Below are 22,333 nucleotides of genomic sequence, written 5' to 3'. Positions count from 1 at the left end.
AGCAACGATTGCACCGAGCTAAGAGTCCAGATTTTGAAATCTTACCTCCAGACGTATTGTGAAATTTTTTAAAAAAATGGCTAAAAAATAAAAAATTCGGACGCACCCATCCACTGCCACTGCATCACTGATCTGATCCACCACGCTGCCAGGGCGTGACACATCGCACGCGCACACTTGGAGCCACAGGCGCCATCCGTTTGGTTTGGTTTGGCTTCAGCACTCAGCACTCAGCAGGGCTTCTTAGGAGCAGCAGGTGGAAAGCATGAATGAAACGGATGGGCGTGAATGAAATCCAGCAGCAGGTCTGATGTGAGGCCCGACGAGACTTGCATCACTGTTGACACGGAGCCCGTAGCATGCACGTATAGTCGAGTAGTAGCAGCAGCGGATAGATGATAACATCTGCACCTCTGATTCTTTCGGTTCACGTTAGACGGTTAGAGAGAACCAGAGGTACGTACTCGTATAATCTGATAGCACAGTTAGAGAGAATTAGATAGCCGAAACAGTGCTCGTTATCCTCATCAAGCATGGGGTCTTCTTCTCTCTTTTTTTTTTCCCACCCATCATATGGTAAAAGCACAATGACAAACCAGATTTTCATCAAAAAAAAAAAAAAAAACTTCGCTTCTATCAGATAGATTCTTCGAGAGAATAAAATCTAACTGACCATATAAACTTCGACGATAACAGCAACGGTGATACTATCTAATCCTACTACCAACCTTGTGCAACATCACCTTTTTCGCTTCTTCGCCAGTATCGCGGCCAGTCTCTCTTTAGCAGTGGTGAAGCCGGCCGGTTGCTGCTGCCGGGATCGGGAGCGCCACTTCCGCTTTCTTCTCCCGGTCTTCTTCCCTGCCAGACGCTGCTGGCGGATCTCGGGATCGGCCCAGCCCCTCCCCCACTCAGAGAAATCAGAGAAGGGCCTTGGTTCGTTCACTGCCAAGAGCATTGCCGCGTCTGGGTATGCATATAGAGGTTGTTCTGATTGTGAGCTACGCAGAAACTTTAATCCCTCCTCCGTCAGCTCAGGGTACTGCATGTAGACACGAGGCTGCAAACCACATCCGTTATCAGTTCGCAGATAATGGGGAGATAGTGTCAGGAGAAATCAGTTTTTTTTTTCATAAATTTTCTTATGTTTTGCCTCTTGTGGTGCGAACAAAGCACAACAAAGCAATAAATCCTAAACAAAAAATTATGCTTGCGTCTGCATAAAGGTCTTTGGTAATCCTCATAAATGGCATTCCTGCAACGGAAAGTTGTTGAACAAACTGCCTAGAGGAGTTTCTACACTGAGCGCCAGGAGGAACTTTAATAATCCATAGCCCACTTAAGCCTTGTTTGGATGCGCATGTATTCATCTCAATCCACATGTGTTGAAGTGGATTGGAGTGGAATTGAACTAAGTTCCATTCCAATCCACTCCAACACATGTGGATTGAATACTGGTACGTACTCATCCCATATACTGATATGACTTATGAGTCGGTCATCAGTGGAAGTTTTAGTAACAGTCAGGGGTGTAGTATGTCACTAAAATGTTTCTTTAATCTGCATGACTAGAAGCAGAAGGCAATGCACAACTGAAAACTGGCTTGTTTCCAATAGTTACCTTATTCTGAGCAGAACGGGAATGGAGCCAGCAAAAGGCTGTCAACATTATTAGCACCTAGAGGCTTAAGATCTGAAGGCTGAACATGAAAAGGCACAACTTCTGACTTCTAAATAGTGAATGAGGACTTAATAAAAAGAAGAAGAGGAATACCACTAGTAGCTTCTAAAAGGCCCGCATACTGTGAGTGAACAGTAACATTATTGTTTCATACCGAGCATCAAAACAACATTGAATTAACACATTGTAAGAACACACTACTAAAGTAAATTGCTTACAGTTTCAGCTGCTTCCTGTATGTATCTCAGGCCTTCTAATATTCGGGAAAGACCTTGCCACCATATCTTGTCAGTTGTGGCGAACCTAGGAAGCTACAAATAATCTTTAATCACAACAACAGTTTTGGCAATTCCAACTAAGAACCTATGGCATTGTTTAACAAGACAAGAATTCTCTGTTTAGTTCTAATATAAAATTGTATCACAATAAAACGATAATCTAAGAACTTCTCATGCAATATACAACCACCCTATGGTCATTGTTTAACAAGACAAGAATTCTCTGTTTACTGCTACCAGATCCAAAATTCAAAAGATGGAAAGTCATTAGAACAAACCTTTTCCCTTATATGACTGACAACCATTCTAAAATTAGGTGCCTCCCCAAACCCTGTCCTGCCAGAGCTGTAATGGGGTACACTGCTGTAAATCATATCTTCGGTTTCATCACCCTGGATAACAAGGATTTACATGAAGTTACAACAATATAGAATGGCTAAAAAGATACTCTGTAACTTAAATTTATGCTCAATTGAAAGTAGCTCGGTTTCCTTGTCACATAAAAATGCAAGGGAGATGAAACCATGCAAAAGGAAAAATGTGAAAAATCTTGCATTAATGTGTCTGTCTATCCACAGTAAGTTCATAGCTAAACAACATTACAAGGGAGACTCCTTATGTTGCTTCTATGCATCACTTTGCCTGTGTTCCTTTTATCAGTTATGTGAACAGGCATTTACAAATCAGTAATGTAAGTTTTTGTACAAAGATTAAAGTTTCTATACCTCCAAGTTTAAGCATAAATCACTGTTAACAGTAATAATGGTACTATAGGATGACTGCTCCATGGCAAATTTTAAGTTTAAACATAAGTAAAAGGGCTCTTTGCTCCCCTAAAGCCTAAGTTTTTTTTTTCAAAAAAAAAAAAAAATCAGGGCACCTGCAACTAGATGTATCAGATTCCCTCAAAGAACAAAAAAAGATCTTAGCACTGCGAAGATGAATGGAATTATCAGAACTGTATCCACATTGTCATTGATGGATAAGTCTCATGTGTGGCTGGTCTTTGTGGGGCTATGATGCTCACATGGTCATGGTCCTTGTGGCTGTTTTTCTGTTTTTAGGACAGCATCTTAGACTAGAGGACAGCATCTTAGACTAGAGGACAGCATCTTAGCTAGGACAGCATATTAGCATCTTAGACTAGCATCTTAGACTAGCATCTTGGCATATGCTTGGCTGGCTAGCAGCCTATAAATATGTAACCCCAACCCCTTGGGTTGGCATGGCATTTGTGTGAGCTTGTGTGAGAAATAGACAAGAAAATTGCCCCAACTCCTAGTGTCATCCTCTCTTGATGAGAGTAAGAATTCTCCTACTACCAAGAGTGAGAATTCAGCCGACTAACAAGTGGTATCGGAGCCGTATTATCCTGTAGCCTGAGCATCTCTTGCTCATCTTCTCTCCCAGCCCCACAACAGCCCCAGCTGTTGGCAGCAGCAGCTCCTCCGGCCGCTCCTGTTCACTCCTCTCCCAGCTCGTCTGAAGCAGCCCTCTCCCCACGCAGCAGCCCCCCGGTAGCGCGTCATGTCCGCAGGGCAGTCTCAGCGCTCGGTCGCCTCGAGCACGCGGCGTCAGCAGGAGGCCGAACTTGCCGCGGCAGAGGAACGCGAGCGAGCGGCGGCAGAGACCGCTGCGGCGGCGGCAAGGGCGTCGAGGCTAGCAGCGGCGGAGCTGGCAGCAGCCAGAGCGGAGGCGAAAGCAGCGGCGGCGGCGAATGCAGCGCGTGCGGCGGCGGCGGAGGTCGAGGCTCTGCGCGGCAGCATCGGCAGCTCCATTTCCGCTGACGACACCGCCGACGCGGACCTCGAGCTGCTAGAGAGGGAGGCAGCGCGAGCGCGGGCGGCGCAGTGGACAGCCGCGCACGTCCACGAGCGTGGCGGCAGCCCAGACAGGCGCGCACGGCGGTGGCGCTCCTGGGGCAGCCGCGCACGCCCATGAGCGCGGCGGCAGCCCAGACAGGCGCGGACGCGCCGGTGGCGCTCCTGGAGGAGGCGCGCACGGCGGCGGCGCTCCTGGAGGAGGCACGCACGGCAACGGTGGCGGACGGGTCGATGGAGAGCGCGGCCTTCACAGGCAGCGTGGCTCTCTCTCCCCGGATCGGTACCGACGGGTCGATGGAGAGCGCGGCCTTCACAGGCAGCATGGCTCTCTCTCCCCGGATCGGTACCGTGGTTACCACGGGCTCCAGGCTGTTGTCAGGGACGTCGGTCCCGGCGGTGGGTGGCCTACCCTCACCAAGACCAACTACGTCGAGTGGGCTGCGGTGATGAGGGTAAAGCTCCAAGTGCGGCACATGTGGGAGGCAGTCCGGTACGGCGACGTCGACTACGACCTAGATCGACGGGCGCTGGATGCTCTCATCGCTGCAGTCCCGCCCGAGATGCAGTTCTCGCTTACCAGCAAGCGGACTGCCAAGGAGGCTTGGGACGCCATCGCTGCGGCACGCATCGGCAGCGACCGCGCCCGCAAGTCCACACTGCAGGCACTTCGCAAGGAGTGGGAGAACCTGGCTTTCAAGCCAGGTGAGGACGTTGATGACTTTGCTCTCCGTCTCAACACTCTGTTGCAGAAGATGGTGCAGTTCGGCGACGACACCTACGGCGAGGAGAGAGCTGTCGAAAAGCTCTTCCGCTGCGTCCCCGAGAAGTACAAGCAGATGGCTCGCTCGATCGAGTCGCTGCTGGATCTCTCCACGATGTCGATCGAGGAGGCGATAGGTCGCCTCAAGGTCGTCGATAGTGATGAGCCACAGTCCCTCTCAGGGCCCATCACCACTGGCGGGAAGCTCCTTCTCACTCGGGAGCAGTGGCTTGCCAGCCAGGGTGACCGGAGGAAGGGGGAGCCTTCTTCCGCGACAGGCGGCCGCAAGCGTGGCAAGCCACGCAAGGCGCGCAGAGATGCCCAGGCTGGGGCGCGAGGACGTGCCGAGGGTGATGCCCGCGGAGGCGCCCAGGGCGGCGCCGCCGGCAGGCACAAGCCGGCACGAGACGACGCCTGCCGCAACTGCGGCCAGCTTGGCCATTGGGCCAAGGACTGTCGACAGCCACGACGCGGCCAGGCCCACGTCGCACAGGCGGAGGAGGAGGAGCCGGCTCTGTTCATGGCACATGCCAGCATCGAGCTACCTCCAGCGGCACCGGCCGCAGCGGCTCTCCTCCACCTTGACGAGCCAAAAGCACACGCCCTCCTCGGCGACAGCTCCGGCAACGACAAGACTGACGGGTGGTGCCTCGACACCGGCGCCACCCATCACATGACCGGTCGACGGGAGTTCTTCACCGAGCTTGACTCTAGCGTCCGAGGCTCCGTCAAGTTTGGGGATGCCTCCGGCGTGGAGATCAAGGGCGTCGGCTCCATCATCTTCACCGCCGTGTCTGGTGAGCACAGGCTGCTCACCGGAGTCTACTACATCCCCGCGTTGAGGAACTCCATCATCAGCTTGGGACAGCTGGATGAGAACGGTTCGCGCGTGGTGGTTGAGGACGGAGTCACGAGGATTTGGGATCGTCGTCGTCGCCTTTTTGCCAAGGTATCCAGAAGCGCAAATCGACTCTACGTCCTTAACGTGCAGGTGGCACAACCCCTCTGTCTCGCTGCTCGTCGGGACGACGAGGCGTGGCAGTGGCACGAGCGTTTCGAGCACCTTCACTTTGAGGCCCTGAAGCGGCTCAGTGCCACGGAGATGGTGCGAGGCCTGCCGTGCCTCGACCATGTGGAGCAGCTCTGCGACGTCTGCGTGTTGACGAAGCAGAGGCGACTCCCCTTTCCCCAGCAGGCGAGCTTTCGAGCCAAGGAGAGGCTCGAGCTCGTGCACGGGGACCTGTGTGGCCCGGTGACACCGGCCACACCGGGAGGACGACGCTACTTCCTGCTGCTCGTCGACGACCTCTCCCGCTACATGTGGGTGATGGTCCTCGGCAGCAAGGGAGAGGCTGCGGACGCCATCAGACGCGCGCAGGCTTCTGCGGAGGCGGAGTGCGGCCGCAAGCTGCGCGTGCTGCGCACCGACAACGGCGGCGAATTCACGGCGGCTGAATTCGCGTCGTACTGCGCTGACGAGGGCATTCAGCGCCACTACTCCGCGCCGTACAGCCCGCAGCAGAACGGCGTCGTCGAGCGGCGCAACCAGACGGTTGTGGAGATGGCTCGGGCCCTCCTCAAGCAGAGGGGGATGCCGGCTGTCTTCTGGGGAGAGGCGGTGGTGACGGCCGTCTACATCCTCAACCGCTCGCCTACCAAGGCGCTCGACGGCAGGACGCCGTACGAGGCTTGGCATGGGCGCAAGCCGGCGGTCTCCCACTTGCGGGTCTTCGGCTGCCTCGCGTTCGCCAAGGAGCTTGGCCACATCAGCAAGCTCGACGACAGGAGCACTCCGGGAGTGTTCATCGGCTACGCGGAGGGCTCGAAGGCCTACCGCATCCTCGACCCGAAGACACAGCGTGTGCGCACGGCGCGCGACGTTGTGTTCGACGAAGGGCGAGGATGGGCGTGGGACAAGGCGGTGGACGATGGCTCGGCTCCGACTTACGACGACTTCACTGTCGAGTACGTCCACTTCGAGGGAGCTGGGGGAGTAGGCAGCTCTTCTTCGACGAGCGCGTCTACCCCAGTCCCCGAGCCTCCACCGACCCCGGCGCCTGCTACTCCAACAGCTCCACGCTCTCCAGCCAGGACCTCGGCTGCGATGAGTTCTTCGCCGGCTTCACCACAGCCGGCAACGCCACGCACTCCAGCACCGACAGGCACCTCTCCGGGCACGTCTACTCCAACACCAGCTCGTGTCGAGCACAGCCCGGTTGAGCTCGCTACTCCGCTCTCTCACGACGAGGAGCGCATCGACGCGTACCACGACGGCGAGCCGTTGCGGTACCGTACGATGGAGAACCTTCTCGGCGACCAGTTGGTGCCGGGACTGGTGCCTCATGACCTGGAGGCGCAGTTGCACCTTGCGTGTGACGACGGCGAGCCTCGGTCGTTCGCAGAGGCCGAGAGACACGCGGCATGGCGCGCCGCGATGCAGTTGGAGATGGATGCGGTTGAGAAGAACCGCACCTGGGAGCTTGCTGACCTTCCTCGTGGTCATCGCGCGATCACCCTTAAGTGGGTGTACAAGCTGAAGAGGGATGAAGCCGGTGCCATCGTCAAGCACAAGGCTCGCTTGGTGGCACGAGGTTTCGTGCAGCAGGAGGGGGTCGACTTCGACGACGCCTTTGCTCCCGTGGCACGGATGGAGTCCGTGCGACTCCTCCTTGCGCTAGCTGCCCAGGAGGGCTGGCGTGTTCATCACATGGACGTCAAGTCGGCGTTCCTTAACGGCGACTTGAAGGAGGAGGTCTACGTTCACCAGCCGCCGGGATTTGCGATCCCCGGCAAGGAGGGCAAGGTGCTCCGCCTGCGCAAGGCCCTATATGGCTTGCGGCAGGCACCGAGGGCGTGGAATGCCAAGCTGGATTCCACGCTAAAGGGGATGGGCTTCGAGCAAAGCCCGCACGAGGCGGCCATCTACCGACGGGGCAATGGAGGTAATGCCCTGCTGGTGGGTGTCTACGTCGACGACTTGGTGATCACTGGCACCAAGGATGCGGAGGTGGCGGCATTCAAGGAAGAGATGAAGGCCACCTTCCAGATGAGTGACCTGGGGCCTCTCTCCTTCTACCTGGGAATCGAGGTACACCAGGATGACTCTGGGATCACGCTTCGACAGACCGCCTACGCCAAGCGCGTCGTTGAGCTAGCTGGGCTCACCGATTGCAACCCAGCTCTCACTCCGATGGAGGAGAGGCTGAAGCTGAGCCGCGACAGCACAACGGAGGAGGTGGACGCTACGCAGTACCAGCGTCTTGTGGGGAGCCTTCGCTACCTCGCCCACACACGGCCGGACTTGGCATTCTCCGTCGGCTACGTTAGTTGGTTCATGCAGCGACCGACGACGGAGCACCAGCAGGCTGTGAAGAGGATCATCCGCTACGTTGCGGGGACTCTTGACCACGGCCTCTACTACCCGAGGTGCCCTGGGGCGGCACACTTCGTCGGGTACAGCGACAGCGACCACGCCGGCGACATCGACACCAGCAAGAGCACGAGCGGGATCCTCTTCTTTCTCGGCAAGTGCCTCGTTAGCTGGCAGTCGGTCAAGCAGCAGGTGGTGGCCCTGTCCAGCTGCGAGGCCGAGTACATAGCGGCCTCCACCGCTTCGACTCAGGCGCTCTGGCTCGCTCGACTGCTTGGTGATCTCCTCGGCAGAGACACTAGAGCGGTGGAGCTCAGGGTGGACAGCAAGTCCGCTCTGGCCCTGGCAAAGAACCCCGTGTTCCACGAACACAGCAAGCACATCCGGGTGAGGTACCACTTCATCCGAGGCTGTTTGGAGGAAGGGAGCATCAAGGCGAGCTACATCAACACCAAGGACCAGCTTGCGGACCTACTCACCAAGCCCCTTGGGAGGATCAAGTTCCTTGAGCTCTGCTCCAGGACCGGGATGGTTCAACTCTCCCACAAGACGACGCACAAGACTTAGGGGGAGAATGATGGATAAGTCTCATGTGTGGCTGGTCTTTGTGGGGCTATGATGCTCACATGGTCATGGTCCTTGTGGCTGTTTTTCTGTTTTTAGGACAGCATCTTAGACTAGAGGACAGCATCTTAGAGGACAGCATCTTAGACTAGAGGACAGCATCTTAGCTAGGACAGCATATTAGCATCTTAGACTAGCATCTTAGACTAGCATCTTGACATATGCTTGGCTGGCTAGCAGCCTATAAATATGTAACCCCAACCCCTTGGGTTGGCATGGCATTTGTGTGAGCTTGTGTGAGAAATAGACAAGAAAATTGCCCCAACTCCTAGTGTCATCCTCTCTCGATGAGAGTAAGAATTCTCCTACTACCAAGAGTGAGAATTCAGCGACTAACAGTCATTTCCATCTTCAGGAAGAGATGAAACAACAAAGCTCAAAACAGTATATGACTACAGGAAACGTACTGGCTTCCTCAACGACTAGAGTTGAGAATTTATCACCTCATTACAATTTGTAATTGACATTACATTATTAGAGTTCTGAACCAGAATAGTATATGGTCAACCAGATTTATACTGGAACTCACACTTCGACCCTGGAGCACATTCATGAACGCAATCGCTTCTTCCTTGAAATCATGCATTTGAGGAGGGCCATTAGTACAGATGTCACACCTAAGGTCAAAAGTGAAAATCAGATATACTTGTAAAAAATGTCTGCAAATAAGGACACAGTTTCACATGAGATTGCAAGAAGCGCATCCTTGGTTTGTATAAGAAGAGAAGTGAGGAAGTAGAAAAGTACATGCGACATCCATCATGACCAAAATCTTCGCCAAAGTACTTCACTAATATTTTGGCTCTACATGTTGAAGTGTTCAGAGAATAGCTGCGACATAAGAATTTCCAACCAACTTTAATCCCTCGACATTTAGCAAATATACATGTAATTACATCACCACAGTTTGATAGATAGAGACATACTGAAAACAATCACGTAGCATTCTATATGCAGCCTTTGTCTGTTCCTCACTTCTTTTATTAGGAAGGAGTGTCGGTGCTCTAAAAAAATTACAATATAGAGCTGCAGACAATATCAGGGGAAAATGTGACACAGTGTAGGAGGAAATAAGGAAAGGCTTGATAATAATTGATAAAAGTAGTGCATGGTGAAGGTGTACAGTATACTTTGAATAAGGACAGAAAGGTGCAGCAGGGAAATTTCAGCCATAGGTCCATCAATACCTATTGGCACCAACAACTTCCACAACCTAAACAACATAGAACATTTTCTAGACTATACCCTACAGCTTTGCTCGTAATTTCGAAAACTCAAACACAATCAACCAAACAAGAAAACACAGAAGTTGTCATGAAAAACTTTCAAATTAATTGGTCCCTGTACAGGTGCATATTTAATGGGAATTATTGAACAGGGAACATTTTGGTAAAAAAAAGATGCCAATAAAGCTTCAAACTAAGTATCCTAGCCCACTGAATCAAGGTACCGGTGTGCGTTCATATGGGTGAGTGTACGTGCATGTATTAGTGTCAGCACTGTGATTAAAAAAAAGGGCCTATGTATGAGCGATGCCAGAAGCGCAGGAGGCGGCCCAGGAACAGGATGCAGCGCAGAGCACGCGCAAGTGGTTGAGTTCTCAGGGAGTCAGAGTCCTAGGTGCTTTTGTTTAGGAGATATGTTAGTCGGTTTTAGTTAGAGATATTAGCAGATTGGATTAGAATCTAATAATTGAAGTCGTATGGAGAAAGGACATGTTACTTGGCCTTATATATATAGGCCACATGTATTTGGACAACCTCAAGTAATCGATTGAATCTAGTTCCCTATTCCCTGCTGTTCTTCTCGTATCTGCGCCACCACTGGTGCCTAAACCTTGACCCCATGGTCCAAGGGACCTGGAAATGTTGACCCCAACCCAGGTACGCAGGGTCATTTTTGACCCTGCAGTGTAAAAACCTCTAGCAAGTAGCGTACCTACCATGTTCCTCGACCTCGTCGACTCAGGAACTTTATGACTATGGTTGCGGCCTTGCAGGTAAACACAAATAATACATGTACAACTCTCCAACTAGAGTATGATTCATCAGTCATCATATTCTTCAGAGTCTACCAACAAGTGAGAAACATCATGTCTATGAAAACTGTATCAAATCTGAAGCATCACAACTCACTGCAATCTGACAGCTTTCCATCTCTACCAGCACGGCCAGCTTCTTGATAATACGCTTCTAAACTCTGCACAAATCAATTGAACACTGGTTAGAACTCAGACAAAAGTCAAAAAAGATGAAACAAAAGAAAGGCTAAGCCAATAGGTGATGTATCTGAAAACCTGAACTCTAAGAGAAAGCCTGTATTTCATACTATTTCTGCCATGATGCTTCATCAGAATCCAAACTGGCAGCCTGGCCTAAACCTTTTTAGCACATGCAGCCATTTGATCCCTTAACAACCAAAAAAGAAAGGCAAAAAGAGAACTAGAGAAGTAATAAACAGTCAACACCCAAAATTTTCATATTGCTCTATGACAACTCCCTTGGGGCGTGGTGAGCCAACGTTAAATCTAGCCATTCTAACGGAGATGAAACCCGAAAGAAAACCGTTGGGGCATAACCCTCTTAGCGACGCGCCATATCGGAACCCGGGTATGGGGTTAAATGGGCAAGGGCCGGGTCGGCACCCCCTTGGTGACGCGCCGTGTCGCGATCTGGGCATGGTGTCAAGTGAGCAAGGATCGGGTCGTCGCTTCCTTAGTGGCGCGCAACATCGGCGCCCAGGTGTAGTGAAAAATGAGCAAGGGTCTTCACATCTGAGTCGATGGGTGCGAAGGGTAAGGAAACTAGTCGAACCAGCTAGGATCCGTTTAGGTAGTTGGAATGTAGGGTCGCTTACAGGTAAGTTAAGAGAATTAGTTGATACCGCGACTAGGAGGCGTGTAAATATATTATGCGTTCAAGAGACTAAATGGAAGGGCCAGAAGGCGAAGGAGGTGGACAATACAGGTTTCAAGCTTTGGTACACAGGGACAGTCGCGAATAGAAATGGAGTAGGAGTTTTGATTGATAAGAGCCTCAAGAATGGTGTGGTGGGAGTGAGAAGGCAAGGAGATAGGATTATCTTAGTCAAGCTTGTCGTTGGTGATATGGTCTTGAACGTAATTAGTGCGTATGCCCCCAAGTAGGCCTCGACGAGAGTGCTAAGAGACAGTTCTGGGAAGACTTAAATGACCTGATTAGAGCTGTACCTAGTAGTGAGAAGCTTTTTATAGGAGGAGATCTTAATGGGCATGTAGGTACTACAAGCGCAGGTTTCGAGGCAGTTCATGGAGGTTTTGGGTATGGTAGTAGGAATCAGGAGAGGGAGAAAGTTCTGGACTTCGCGGTAGCTTTTGACCTGATGATAGCCAACACTTTCTTTAGAAAGAGAGAATCTCATCTAGTGACCTTCAGTAGCGGACAACACTCTAGCCAGATTGACTTTGTCCTCGCAAGAAGAAAGGACAAACGAGCATGCTTGGGTTGTAAGGTGATACCAGGGGAGTGTGTTGTTTCTCAACATAAGCTTTTGGTGGCAGACTTTCGTTTTCAGGTGTGTGCCCGTAGGGATAAACAAGCTAAGATTGAAAGAACAAAATGATGGAAACTGAAAGGGGAGACGTCAGAGGTATTCAGGAAAAGGGTTATCAAAGAGGGCTCTTGGAAGGAAGAAGAGGACATAAACAACATGTGGGAGAAGATGTCAACCAACATTCGGAAGGTGGCCTCAGAGGTGTGTGGAGTAACCAAAGTAAGTGGAGGCGAGGCTAAAGATACTTGGTGGTGGAACGAGAAAGTCCAAAGGGCTATTAAGGAGAAGAAAGAATGCTATAGATGCTTGTACCATGACAGGAGTGTGGACAACATAGAGAAGTACAAGGTGGCAAAGAAGACTGCAAAGCGAGCTGTAAGTGTGGCAAAGGGTAGAGCGTACGAGGATCTTTATCAACATTTGAGTACGAAGGAAGGAGAGAAGGACATTTATAGGATGGCTAGGGTTCGTGAGAGAAAGACAAGGGACTTCAACCAAGTTAAGTGCATTAAGGATGAAAGGAAGCATCTCTTGGTGAAGGAGGATAAGATCCGACATCGATGGCAAGAGTATTTTGACAAATTGTTCAATGGTGAGAATACGGACACAACCTTTCAGTTGGATGACTCTTTTGATGATACCAATAGGCGCTTTGTGCGGAGAATCCAAGAATCTGAGGTCAGAGAGGCGTTGAAACTGATGAAAGGAGGTAAGGCGATGGGACCGGATGGTATCCCAATCGAGGTGTGGAGATACCTCGGGGACATAGCTATAGTATGGCTAACCAAGCTATTCAACCATATTTTTCGATTGAACAAGATGCCTGACGAGTGGAGCAGTATATTGGTACTGATCTACAAGAATAAAGGGGATATTCAAAGTTGTACTAATTACCGGAGAATTAAGTTGATGAGCCATACTATGAAGCTATAGGAGAGAGTTATCGATCATCGCTTGAGAGCAATAACGCGGGTCTCTATGAACCAATTTGGTTTCATGTCCGGAAGGTCAACCATGGAAATCATTTTCTTAATACGACAAGTTATGGAGCGGTATAGAAAGAAGAAGAAGGACCTACACAAGGTTTTTATTGACTTGGAGAAGGCTTATGATAAAATACCAAGGAATGTTATGTGGTGGGCTTTGGACAAACATAAAGTCCCAACGAAGTACGTCGGACTCATTAAGGACATGTACAACAATGCTGTGACTAGTGTTCGAACAAGTGATGGAGACACGGATGACTTCCCGATTAGGATAGGACTACATCAAGGGTCAGCTTTGAGCCCTTATCTGTTTGCCTTAGTGATGGATGAGGTCACAAGGGACATACAAGGGGACATCCCTTGGTGTATGCTTTTCGCGGACGATGTAGTGCTAGTTGATGAAAGCCGGACATGAGTGAATCAGAAACTAGAGTTATGGCGGGTGTCGGATAACATAAAAAGGGGTACCCTAAGCAAGAACCGAAAAAATTGCTTAGACCTTGTGAATAACGAAACAAAAAAACAACCGCAGGCAAACCCGCCACATCCGAGGCCCGGCTGGACCGCCCGGCCCACCTCGAACAAATATCCGGGCTCGCCCGAAGCGGGCTCGGCCCAGAACCATATCACGAGGCCTCGGACGAGGTACCGATTCTCCGACTCACCCGAGGCCCCACACCGCAAGGCCTCGGACGAGGTACCGATTCTCCGACTCGCCCGAGGCCCCACACCGCAAGGCCTCGGACGAGGTATCGATTCTCCGACTCGCCCGAGGCCCCGCGCCACGAGGCCTCGAACGAGGTATCGATTCTCCGACTCGCCCGAGGCCCCGCGCCACGAGGCCTCGAACGAGGTACCGATTCTCCGACTCGCCCGAGGCCCCGCGCCACGAGGCCTCGGACGAGCACCCAGTTACCGACTCGCACGAGGCCGCCTCGGCATCAACCCCGTCACCGCCGCCTCGACCGACTTCTCTGACGGGACGTCACATCCAACTAACGTGTCCAACCACTCCCGCGACGTCAGACGAACGACGACACGATACGGCGGAGTGGCCGACGAGACGGGAGTCACATCGACGCCATGCCGTCCGGGACAGGACGGGGCAGGGGTTACCGGCCGCTGTGCTCGGCACTGTGCCCACGGCTGACACCCGCGCTGCACTGTGCTGCCTAACCCCCTGCTCCAAGGACAGCGCGGCGTGGAAAGTCAAGTCCGGGTCCTTGTAGCCTCGGAATCGACGTACAAGACCAACTGCTCCCTCCGAGCCTCGGCTATCCGCTTTCGGGCTCCTACAGCCTCGGGACTCGCGCCCGCCGAGCCCCCCGCAATGGTTCAGCCTCTGCACCGACTGGGCCTCGGCTCTCTACGTTGCAAGCACTCTGGGACCAGCACGTCGCCCGCAGTACGCGCCATGCCCTGCGTCGGGCTGCAGGAGCTCCCACGTCGTGCACAGGACCTAGCTCCTGTAGCCTCGGAATCAGTATACCCGCGCCATCGCATCAACCCGGCCTCGGCACTCCGCGCCGGTCAAACATACAGTGACCAGCACGCCTCCAACAGAGGAAGGCGCGCCTGCCACCACAGGAGCTCCCACGTCGCACAGGACCAGGCGTGACCGGCGCGTCGCTCCAGTGCACGGAGGACAAGACCGCTCCACCGACCATGCCGCCACAATGACGAACTACAGGGCTCGGACATACCGCATCTGCTCACAAAACGCCACGTAGCAAATACATATACCGCCCCTGTGCCTCCCTTCAACTATAAAAGGGAGTGACCAGGGCCGCTTCTAGAGAGGGGACACACGTGCAAGCAACGCACAACGCTCTGTAACACACATGCTCCCTCACTGCAAGAGATCAACATCTCAAGCAACCCACGCCACTCTACGCAGAGACCTGGGACTAGCTCCCTCTCTCGCTCAGCTTGTAAGCCCCTACTACAAGCACCTCGGTGCAAGGAATACAAGATCGCTCTCTCGGACTGGACGTAGGGCACCTATTGCCCAAACCAGTATAAACCTTGTGTCTCTTTGCATCACCATCCGGGATTAGGGGCACGCAGTACACTTTCACTAGTCGGTTGAGGACCCGCCGGACCAAAACACCTACAGCGGGAGACTTTGAAGTCCAAAGGTTTTAGACTCAGTAGAACAAAAACTGAGTATATGAGATGTGACTTTAGCACTACTACTCGGGAGGAGGAAGATATTAGTTTGGAAGATCAAGTAGTGCCTAGGAATGATACCTTTCGATATTTAGGATCAATGCTACAGAGAGACGGGATATTGATAAAGATGTTAGCCATAGAATCAAAGCAGGGTGGATGAAGTGGCGCCAAGCATCTGGTGTCCTATGTGACAAAAGGGTACCACAGAAGCTAAAAGGCAAGTTTTATAGGACGGCAATTAGACCTGCTATGTTGTATGGTGCAGAATGTTGGCCTACGAAAAGACGACATGTTCAACGGATAAGTGTCGCAGAAATGCGTATGTTGCGATGGATTTGCGGTCATACAAGAAGGGATCGAGTTCGGAACGATGATATACGTGATAGATTAGGGGTAGCACCAATTGAAGAAAAGTTTGTCCAACACCGGTTGAGATGGTTTGGACATGTCCAATGGAGACCTCCAGAGGCACCGATGCGTAGTGGAATCCTAAGCCAGGATAGTAACGTGAAGAGAGGCAGAGGAAGACCAAAGTTGACTTAGGTAGAGGCAATAAAAGGAGACTTAAAAGGATGGAATATACCCAAAGACTTAGCCTTAGATAGGAGTGCTTGGAAAACAGCTATTCACGTGCCTGAACCTTGATTGCTTCTGCTGGGTTTCAACTCTAGCCTACCCCAACATGTTTGGGACTTAAAGGCTTTGTTGTTGTTGTTGTTGCTCTATGACAACTCCCTGATCTCCTTAACTGCCACTACCGTAAGCTCCTAGGTTGGAGGCACACATTTACATGTTCAGGTGTGTAAGCCATTGAATAAACATAATAGATATGTTTGCAAACAAGTTTGTACAGTATGGGCCTGTTTGGTTGGGTGGCTAAGTCCAAACCAGGCTCCAGGAAGCCACCTTCAGGCTGTTTGGTTGCCTGTTTGGAGGCCCAAGCCAGGCTCCAGGAAGCCATCCACCACCCCTTAGCCTGGCTCCAGAAAAACGCAGAGGCTGGCCGTTCTTTGGAAGCCAGGCTTGGCAAAGCCCCGAACTGAGGTCTCCTCACCGCCCACATCGTCAACCTCCGAGCGCGCCCGGCCCTAGGCTGGCGGCGGCGCCGCGCCCTCTCCCCATGCCCTTTCTCCGGCGGCCCACTCTCCGTCGCCCTCTGCCCCGCACACTCTCTCCGGCAGCCCTCTCCGGTGGCCCTCTGCATCTCCACGACCGCTCCCCTCCCCAGTCGCGACGACGCTCGCACCGCCGCCGTCCTCCCCAGCCTCGAGCGCTGCCACCACCCTCCCCAGTCCCACCGCTGCCCTTTCCAGGCGTGAGACGGAGATTCAACACCCGCGATCGCTGAGGCCTTGACTCTGGCAGATTGGCTTCGTACTAGCGGCTCGCCTCGCCTCCCTTTGCGCCGCCACCGCCCACTATCCTCCGCAGTCTCTGTGCTGCTGCAGGTCGTCGCTGTGCTGCTGTGTGCCGTGCTGCAGGCCAACGCTGTGCTGCTGTGCGCCGTGCTGCAGGCCGTCGTTGTGCTGCTGTGCACCGTGCTGCAGGCCGTGCTGCAGGTGGAACGAGTTCCGTCGGCATGGGGCGCAGGCGGGGTGTAGCAGGTTACCAAGCTCTGAAGTTTGCTGAATGTTTGCTGAATGTGATCTGAATGTTTACTGAAGTTCTGAATGTTTACTGAAGTTCCGTCGGCATGGAACGAGTTCTGAAAGTTTGTTTCAGAGTAACTGAATGTGATCTGAATGTTTGCTGAATTGAGATCTGAATGTAATTGCTCGATTTATTGATGTTAATTTAACATGGCAAAAGAGATTGAGACTTGAATGTGGCAAAACAAAATCAATTCCATGTGAAAATTCAGAAGTGCTATCCTTTTGCGCTTCAGCTACTGCATATTGCCTGTATATGTACAGACTTGCAGGATAAGTATTGCCGGGGATGCCCATTACTTGTTCGACGAAATGGCTCAAAGGGGTAACCTTACCAATTGTGAGAAGAGGTGACTGTATCAAAACAAACCAGGTAACCAAACACACGCTGGAGCTAGCCAGGCTTAGACAGTACAGACAACCGAACAACCAGAGATTGGCTTGGTGAGAGCAGGCTAAGGCTGCCCAGGCTAGGATTCTAGCCAGGCTAGAAGTTGGCCAGGAAACCAAACACACCCTATCTGTTTCTATGGCTTATGAACAGAACAATCTATCATGCAATTTCACCAAACAGGAGTGTGAAATGACATAAACAGGAAAATTGTGTCTGGAAGTTAATTAGGAAGTACTACAGACCAGACTAACCTGTGGTAAACCGTAGTGAATAATTCGCCTGACATTTGATTTGTCAATTCCCATGCCAAATGCTATGGTAGCCACCACAACCTACATAGAGAAAAAGGTCACTATAGTAGAGGGAAAGAACAGTAGGGTTCAACGAAGTGTGACAGATCACAGATGTACATAAAACACAGAAACTTCTACAGGCATGACTTCAGATGGAATATAATGTTTACTCACTATAAAAATAAGATAGCATAACAGTTATGACTTACGAGAACAAGAACTTTATATCTTAACAAATAGAGATGTGAAAAGTGATTTTGCTCATGGTTCTGAACTATGTAACTAAAGGAACTACATAGGACCGTAAGATTTCAAAGATCCCTAAGAGCTAGAACATTATATTACTAAACAATCACTTCGGCACTGCAATACTGAATACAGGTGAAATAACTTATGCGCCAACATTTCAACAGCATTACATATTACCAAGTTTATCATAGAATCCTAAATTGGTAAAATAGGCCGCTAGACATAGTATAATAGCCATAAAGCAAGAACTGACAAAATACTGACTACATATAGTGAAGATTCAGTAAGTACTGAAGCATGGAGCACACCATATCAGAATTTCAGTTCATTTCTCATTTTAATTCAAGCCATTTTCTCATGGATTGGAACAGCCTACTCCCTCCAGTTTCCTAAAAGATGTCGTTTTGGACAGCGACACGGTCTCTAAAGCATAACTTTGACTTCTTCTTTTTATAAAAATATTTATTGAAAAGTGATATATGTATATTTTTTTGAAAGTATACTTCAAGGCAAATCTATTCATATGGTTTTCGCATTTCCAAACTCAACAATTTAAAAGTTATTCATGATTTATATTTCCAATGTTTGACCCAAGTCTTGTCCCAAACGACATCTTTTAGGAAACTGGAGGGCAGTAGTGAACACAGGTGTGAACGAGCAATAAGCACTAAGAGATAGTATTATTGAAAAATCAAAAGAGCCTGGTGCCTGGTCATTTGAAACATATAGGATGATATGGGTGTGGATTTAATCAGACAAGTCCACTTAGACCTATCCATGCCAACTGCATCCCAATTCCCACAACAAGTACCCCTTATACATTCAGTACTGAAAAAGTCGCATACTACGAGTAATAAGTTACCAATCTCTGAAGAAAGGGTACATAAGAAATATACACATCAACCATCTATTACTTCAGGATGTCTAACTGAAAATATAAAGCTCTCTTTCAATGCACACTGATGTTTCACAGACAAAAGGCAGAAAATGAGCACATGGAAATTTCATCAACTAATGAAGAGGTGCAACCTTCATAGCATATAACGTTTCCAGTCATATCTGAGATAATAAAACAGAAATAAACTAAGACAGCATTTACTACCTCTAGGTCGTTGCAATGAAACTGCTGATGCACCTGCCTCAAATGGGATTTAGGCATCTGAAAAAAAAAGTGTCAGATAGCTCCAAACTAATTACAGGGTGTCAATATTAAGAGAATAGATAATCTCATCAAGGAAAACTACAATTTGCAGACAACTTCTAGAAGATTAGAATGTATGTACAAATGGTTCACAAATCACACTTATTGATTCCCTTTTCTCTAAGAGGAAAGACTGAGTTCATTACGCATACAGAAAAACAATGATGATTACCTTTGCATTATATGCTGCAGCTCTGAGACCAGATTTGCAAAGGAAGTTAGCTACTTCAACGGTTTCTTTCCTTGTGGGTACATAAACAATTGTAGGACCTTGGTCAGCCACATTCTGAGGAGCTAGTTTGATTGGATTGAGCAGGAGACTTGGAGCTCTCAGGCCGCGAGCATTCAAGGAACTCTCCACAGTGAAACTAGAAAAGAAAGTTCAGTTTCAGTTCAAGGATCTAACATACTAAAAAAAAACAATCTCAAAATAAGATCAAAAGTACTTTTTCTTAAATCACTGAAACTGTACACTACAAAGCAAATCTCCATACAAAGTTAATCATCAGTCAGTCCGTTACCATCAAAATCATCAACTCCTTGATACAGATCCAACTCATTTTCAATGTTTTCTTTTACCACAGTCATGCTATTTTTTGTTTTCCCAACATTCTTATACCCATGGCTTGCAGAATCAACATTTTCATCTTCATCATCTGATGCACTATCATTCAGAGATTCATATGAACTGCTTTCAGAGTCAGTGTCAATTTCATGAAGAATTTGCTGCCCTTTCCTTGAAGAATTATATGTCCCTATCAGTTCTTGGAAGTCCTTCCCATATGATGACGCAGAAGTTTTGCTGTGCTTTACCTGACAAATTGGGAGGGGAAGTAAGAATGTAAGCAGCACGGATTAGCAAATAGTGGCATAAGATAACTGTTTATCAGCAGGAAGTCCTAAAAACCCTCTCAAGCTTCAACTGCATATGAACTAAGAACAAGACAATGCACACACAATAAGCAGGTATCACGTTTTGTGAGAGGATCATGGCCCTCTTGTCTCTGTCTCTCTGATAATACAAAGAGAGTGATATACAAACCACTTCAAACGAAAGCTTAGGTTATGAAACGAAGGGTAGTATAGTTCAATAATCGCAACCATACCGTAACTAAAAAAAAAATAAATCACAACCATCTTACTTTCTTGAATGTATCTTATAAAGGTCAAGGAATCTGAAGTTGAAGCCTTCAGTTTTGTAATGTATAATAATTGTATATGGTATACCAAGACTGTAGTTTCATACAGCATATCACAGTACACTGCTCTATACACTGCATTCGTATCACCTAGGAAGAACATAAAAGGAAAACTAGCAGAACACTTGTACGGGAGTAGTTGCAGTAACTCACACTGAACCGGAGATTTGGCCGGAAAAAAGAAGTTAACACAATCGTTGTATCCTTTGACATTTTCAAGGACTTGATAATGTCTTCTCGTACAGGAATAGTTGCAGTAGCTGTCAATGCCATCAAAGGAATATCATGCTTCAAGAACTTCAATTTGCTGGAACTGAAATTTTCTCTCAACACAGATAGTCTCCTGTTGTAAGAATATAAATAAAGCATAGAATAATTACTAACAAATTCTAAAGAGTTATAAGATGATGTGAGAAAATAGCAAGCACATGTTGGTTCTTGAGTGCAAAATGAAATAAATCTCACTTCATTATATGTGAAAATTAAAATGATGATGACAAAAAAACAATGGTAAACAATAACTAGCATCTTTAACAGAGGATATCAAACACAAGAGCAGACCTATAGTCAGGTCGAAAATCGTGGCCCCATTTAGAAACACAATGAACCTCATCAATGGCAAAAAGTGCAATCCCAGGCTTTTCTGCAAGTTTCTTTAATGGTTCCATTAATCTGCAAGAAGAGACATCACCACCAAGATAGGCATGGCAACACGTTAATAAACTTTAGAATACCAGAAGCAGAACTATTACCTTAATATTGTTTCAGGGCAAACATAAACAATCTTATACATGCCAGCCATCGCTTTACCCTCAACGCAGCTATCAGGTTGCCCTGATCCAAGGAAACATGCAGATATCCCATGATTTGCAAGTTTCAGGCACTGATCATGCATTAGACTTATCAAGGGTGATATGACCACCACAATCTTTGTTGTTAATAGAGCTGGGATCTGAAAACAGAGGGACTTTCCTGCCAGCAGAGTTATCCATGTAAGAAAAGGAGGACAAAACTGTCATCCATGTGGGGAAAAATAAGAAACTACAGAAGATAAAGAAGAGCATTACAGAAAACACACCTGATCCTGTCGCTGCAAGGACAAGACAATCCCTGTGAGCAAACCAAGCATCCAAGACTTCCTTTTGGAATGCTTTGAGGCAGGAAAACCCAAAATGCTTTTGCAGAACAGCACTAACTATGTCCATTTGGTCGGACTCCCCTGTTGAGTTCTCAACCAAAGACTGAGACTCGGGTCCCGGTTTGGAACAAAAATCAACACCCACTGGCAGCACCCTGGGATCACCAGGAGCCGACGAACAAGGAAACGAAGTGCTCGCTTCCCGACCAGATTCCTTTCTGCCGCCAGTAGCCGAGCCAACGTGATCAGTAATGCTGGACTGCCTAAGCCTCCCTCTAGGGTTACTCAATTTCGTGCCCTTGCCAGCCGGCCGTGGCCGTGCCGTAGACGGCGCGGGACGGACCTGGCAATCCCCCTCCTCGCCTCGCCTGCCCCGCGCGGGCGCCGGACCCGCCCAGCAGGAGCTCAAGCACCTCCGCGCGGCGAGGGCCGACGGCGCCGACCGCCGCGCTGATGGCGTCGAAGTCGAAGCCCATGTCAAGCAGCTCGGCGATGAGGCCGTCCGCGGACACGTCGCACCCGGCGGCGTCGGGATCCATGACCGGCGAGGACGGGCCGCAACCCGCGCGCTCCCGCTGCCACGGCGAGGCTACGAGAAAATCAGCGAAACCGCATTAAATTTCCCCCGAAATTCCGTCAGCATTCAGTGATTCGAATCGAGATGGTTTGGCGGCGGCGGCGCGGGAAATTACCGGTGCAGAGACCCCGACCTTGCTCTGCGCGCCCACGGCTCGGGGCTGGGTCGCAGGGGAGAAGTTTCTAGAGGCTTCTAGAGACGGGGAGGGGTGGAGCTACGGATGAAAACGGGTCGGATATGGAGCGATATTACATTTGTTTTCATATTTCTGTCCGGATTCGGATTCGAATACGGGAATGCGAGTTGCGAGGGCTTCCGATTCGAATCGCGGGAGGAGGCGCGGCGGCGGAGGGAACGGAACCAGGCAACCACTGGCATGTGGAGCCACCGCGACTGCAGCGCGGGCCC

At 49.9% G+C, this 22,333-nt stretch overlaps 1 protein-coding gene across 1 annotated transcript; it reads right to left on the bottom strand.

Moving 5' to 3' along the window:
- Positions 1-500: 500 nt before the first annotated feature.
- LOC136514267 (ATP-dependent DNA helicase Q-like SIM) lies at positions 501-22,138 on the bottom strand. Its single transcript, XM_066508255.1, is given in 18 exon segments — positions 501-1,060; positions 1,900-1,992; positions 2,238-2,351; positions 9,066-9,153; positions 9,284-9,367; positions 9,463-9,562; positions 10,672-10,735; positions 17,520-17,600; positions 18,913-18,969; positions 19,184-19,288; positions 19,290-19,378; positions 19,533-19,824; positions 20,364-20,553; positions 20,772-20,882; positions 20,963-21,182; positions 21,289-21,688; positions 21,690-21,937; positions 22,041-22,138. Coding segments are annotated over 17 exon segments (2,607 nt in total). The 5' UTR covers positions 21,888-21,937; positions 22,041-22,138; the 3' UTR covers positions 501-739.
- Between the last annotated feature and the right edge of the window lie 195 nt (positions 22,139-22,333).

The sequence above is a fragment of the Miscanthus floridulus genome, chromosome 16, assembly GCF_019320115.1.
Source record: "Miscanthus floridulus cultivar M001 chromosome 16, ASM1932011v1, whole genome shotgun sequence".
Lineage (NCBI taxonomy): Eukaryota > Viridiplantae > Streptophyta > Magnoliopsida > Poales > Poaceae > Miscanthus > Miscanthus floridulus.
The sequence above is the reverse complement of the archived record's forward strand: the minus strand, read 5'-3'. Positions and strand labels throughout refer to the sequence as shown.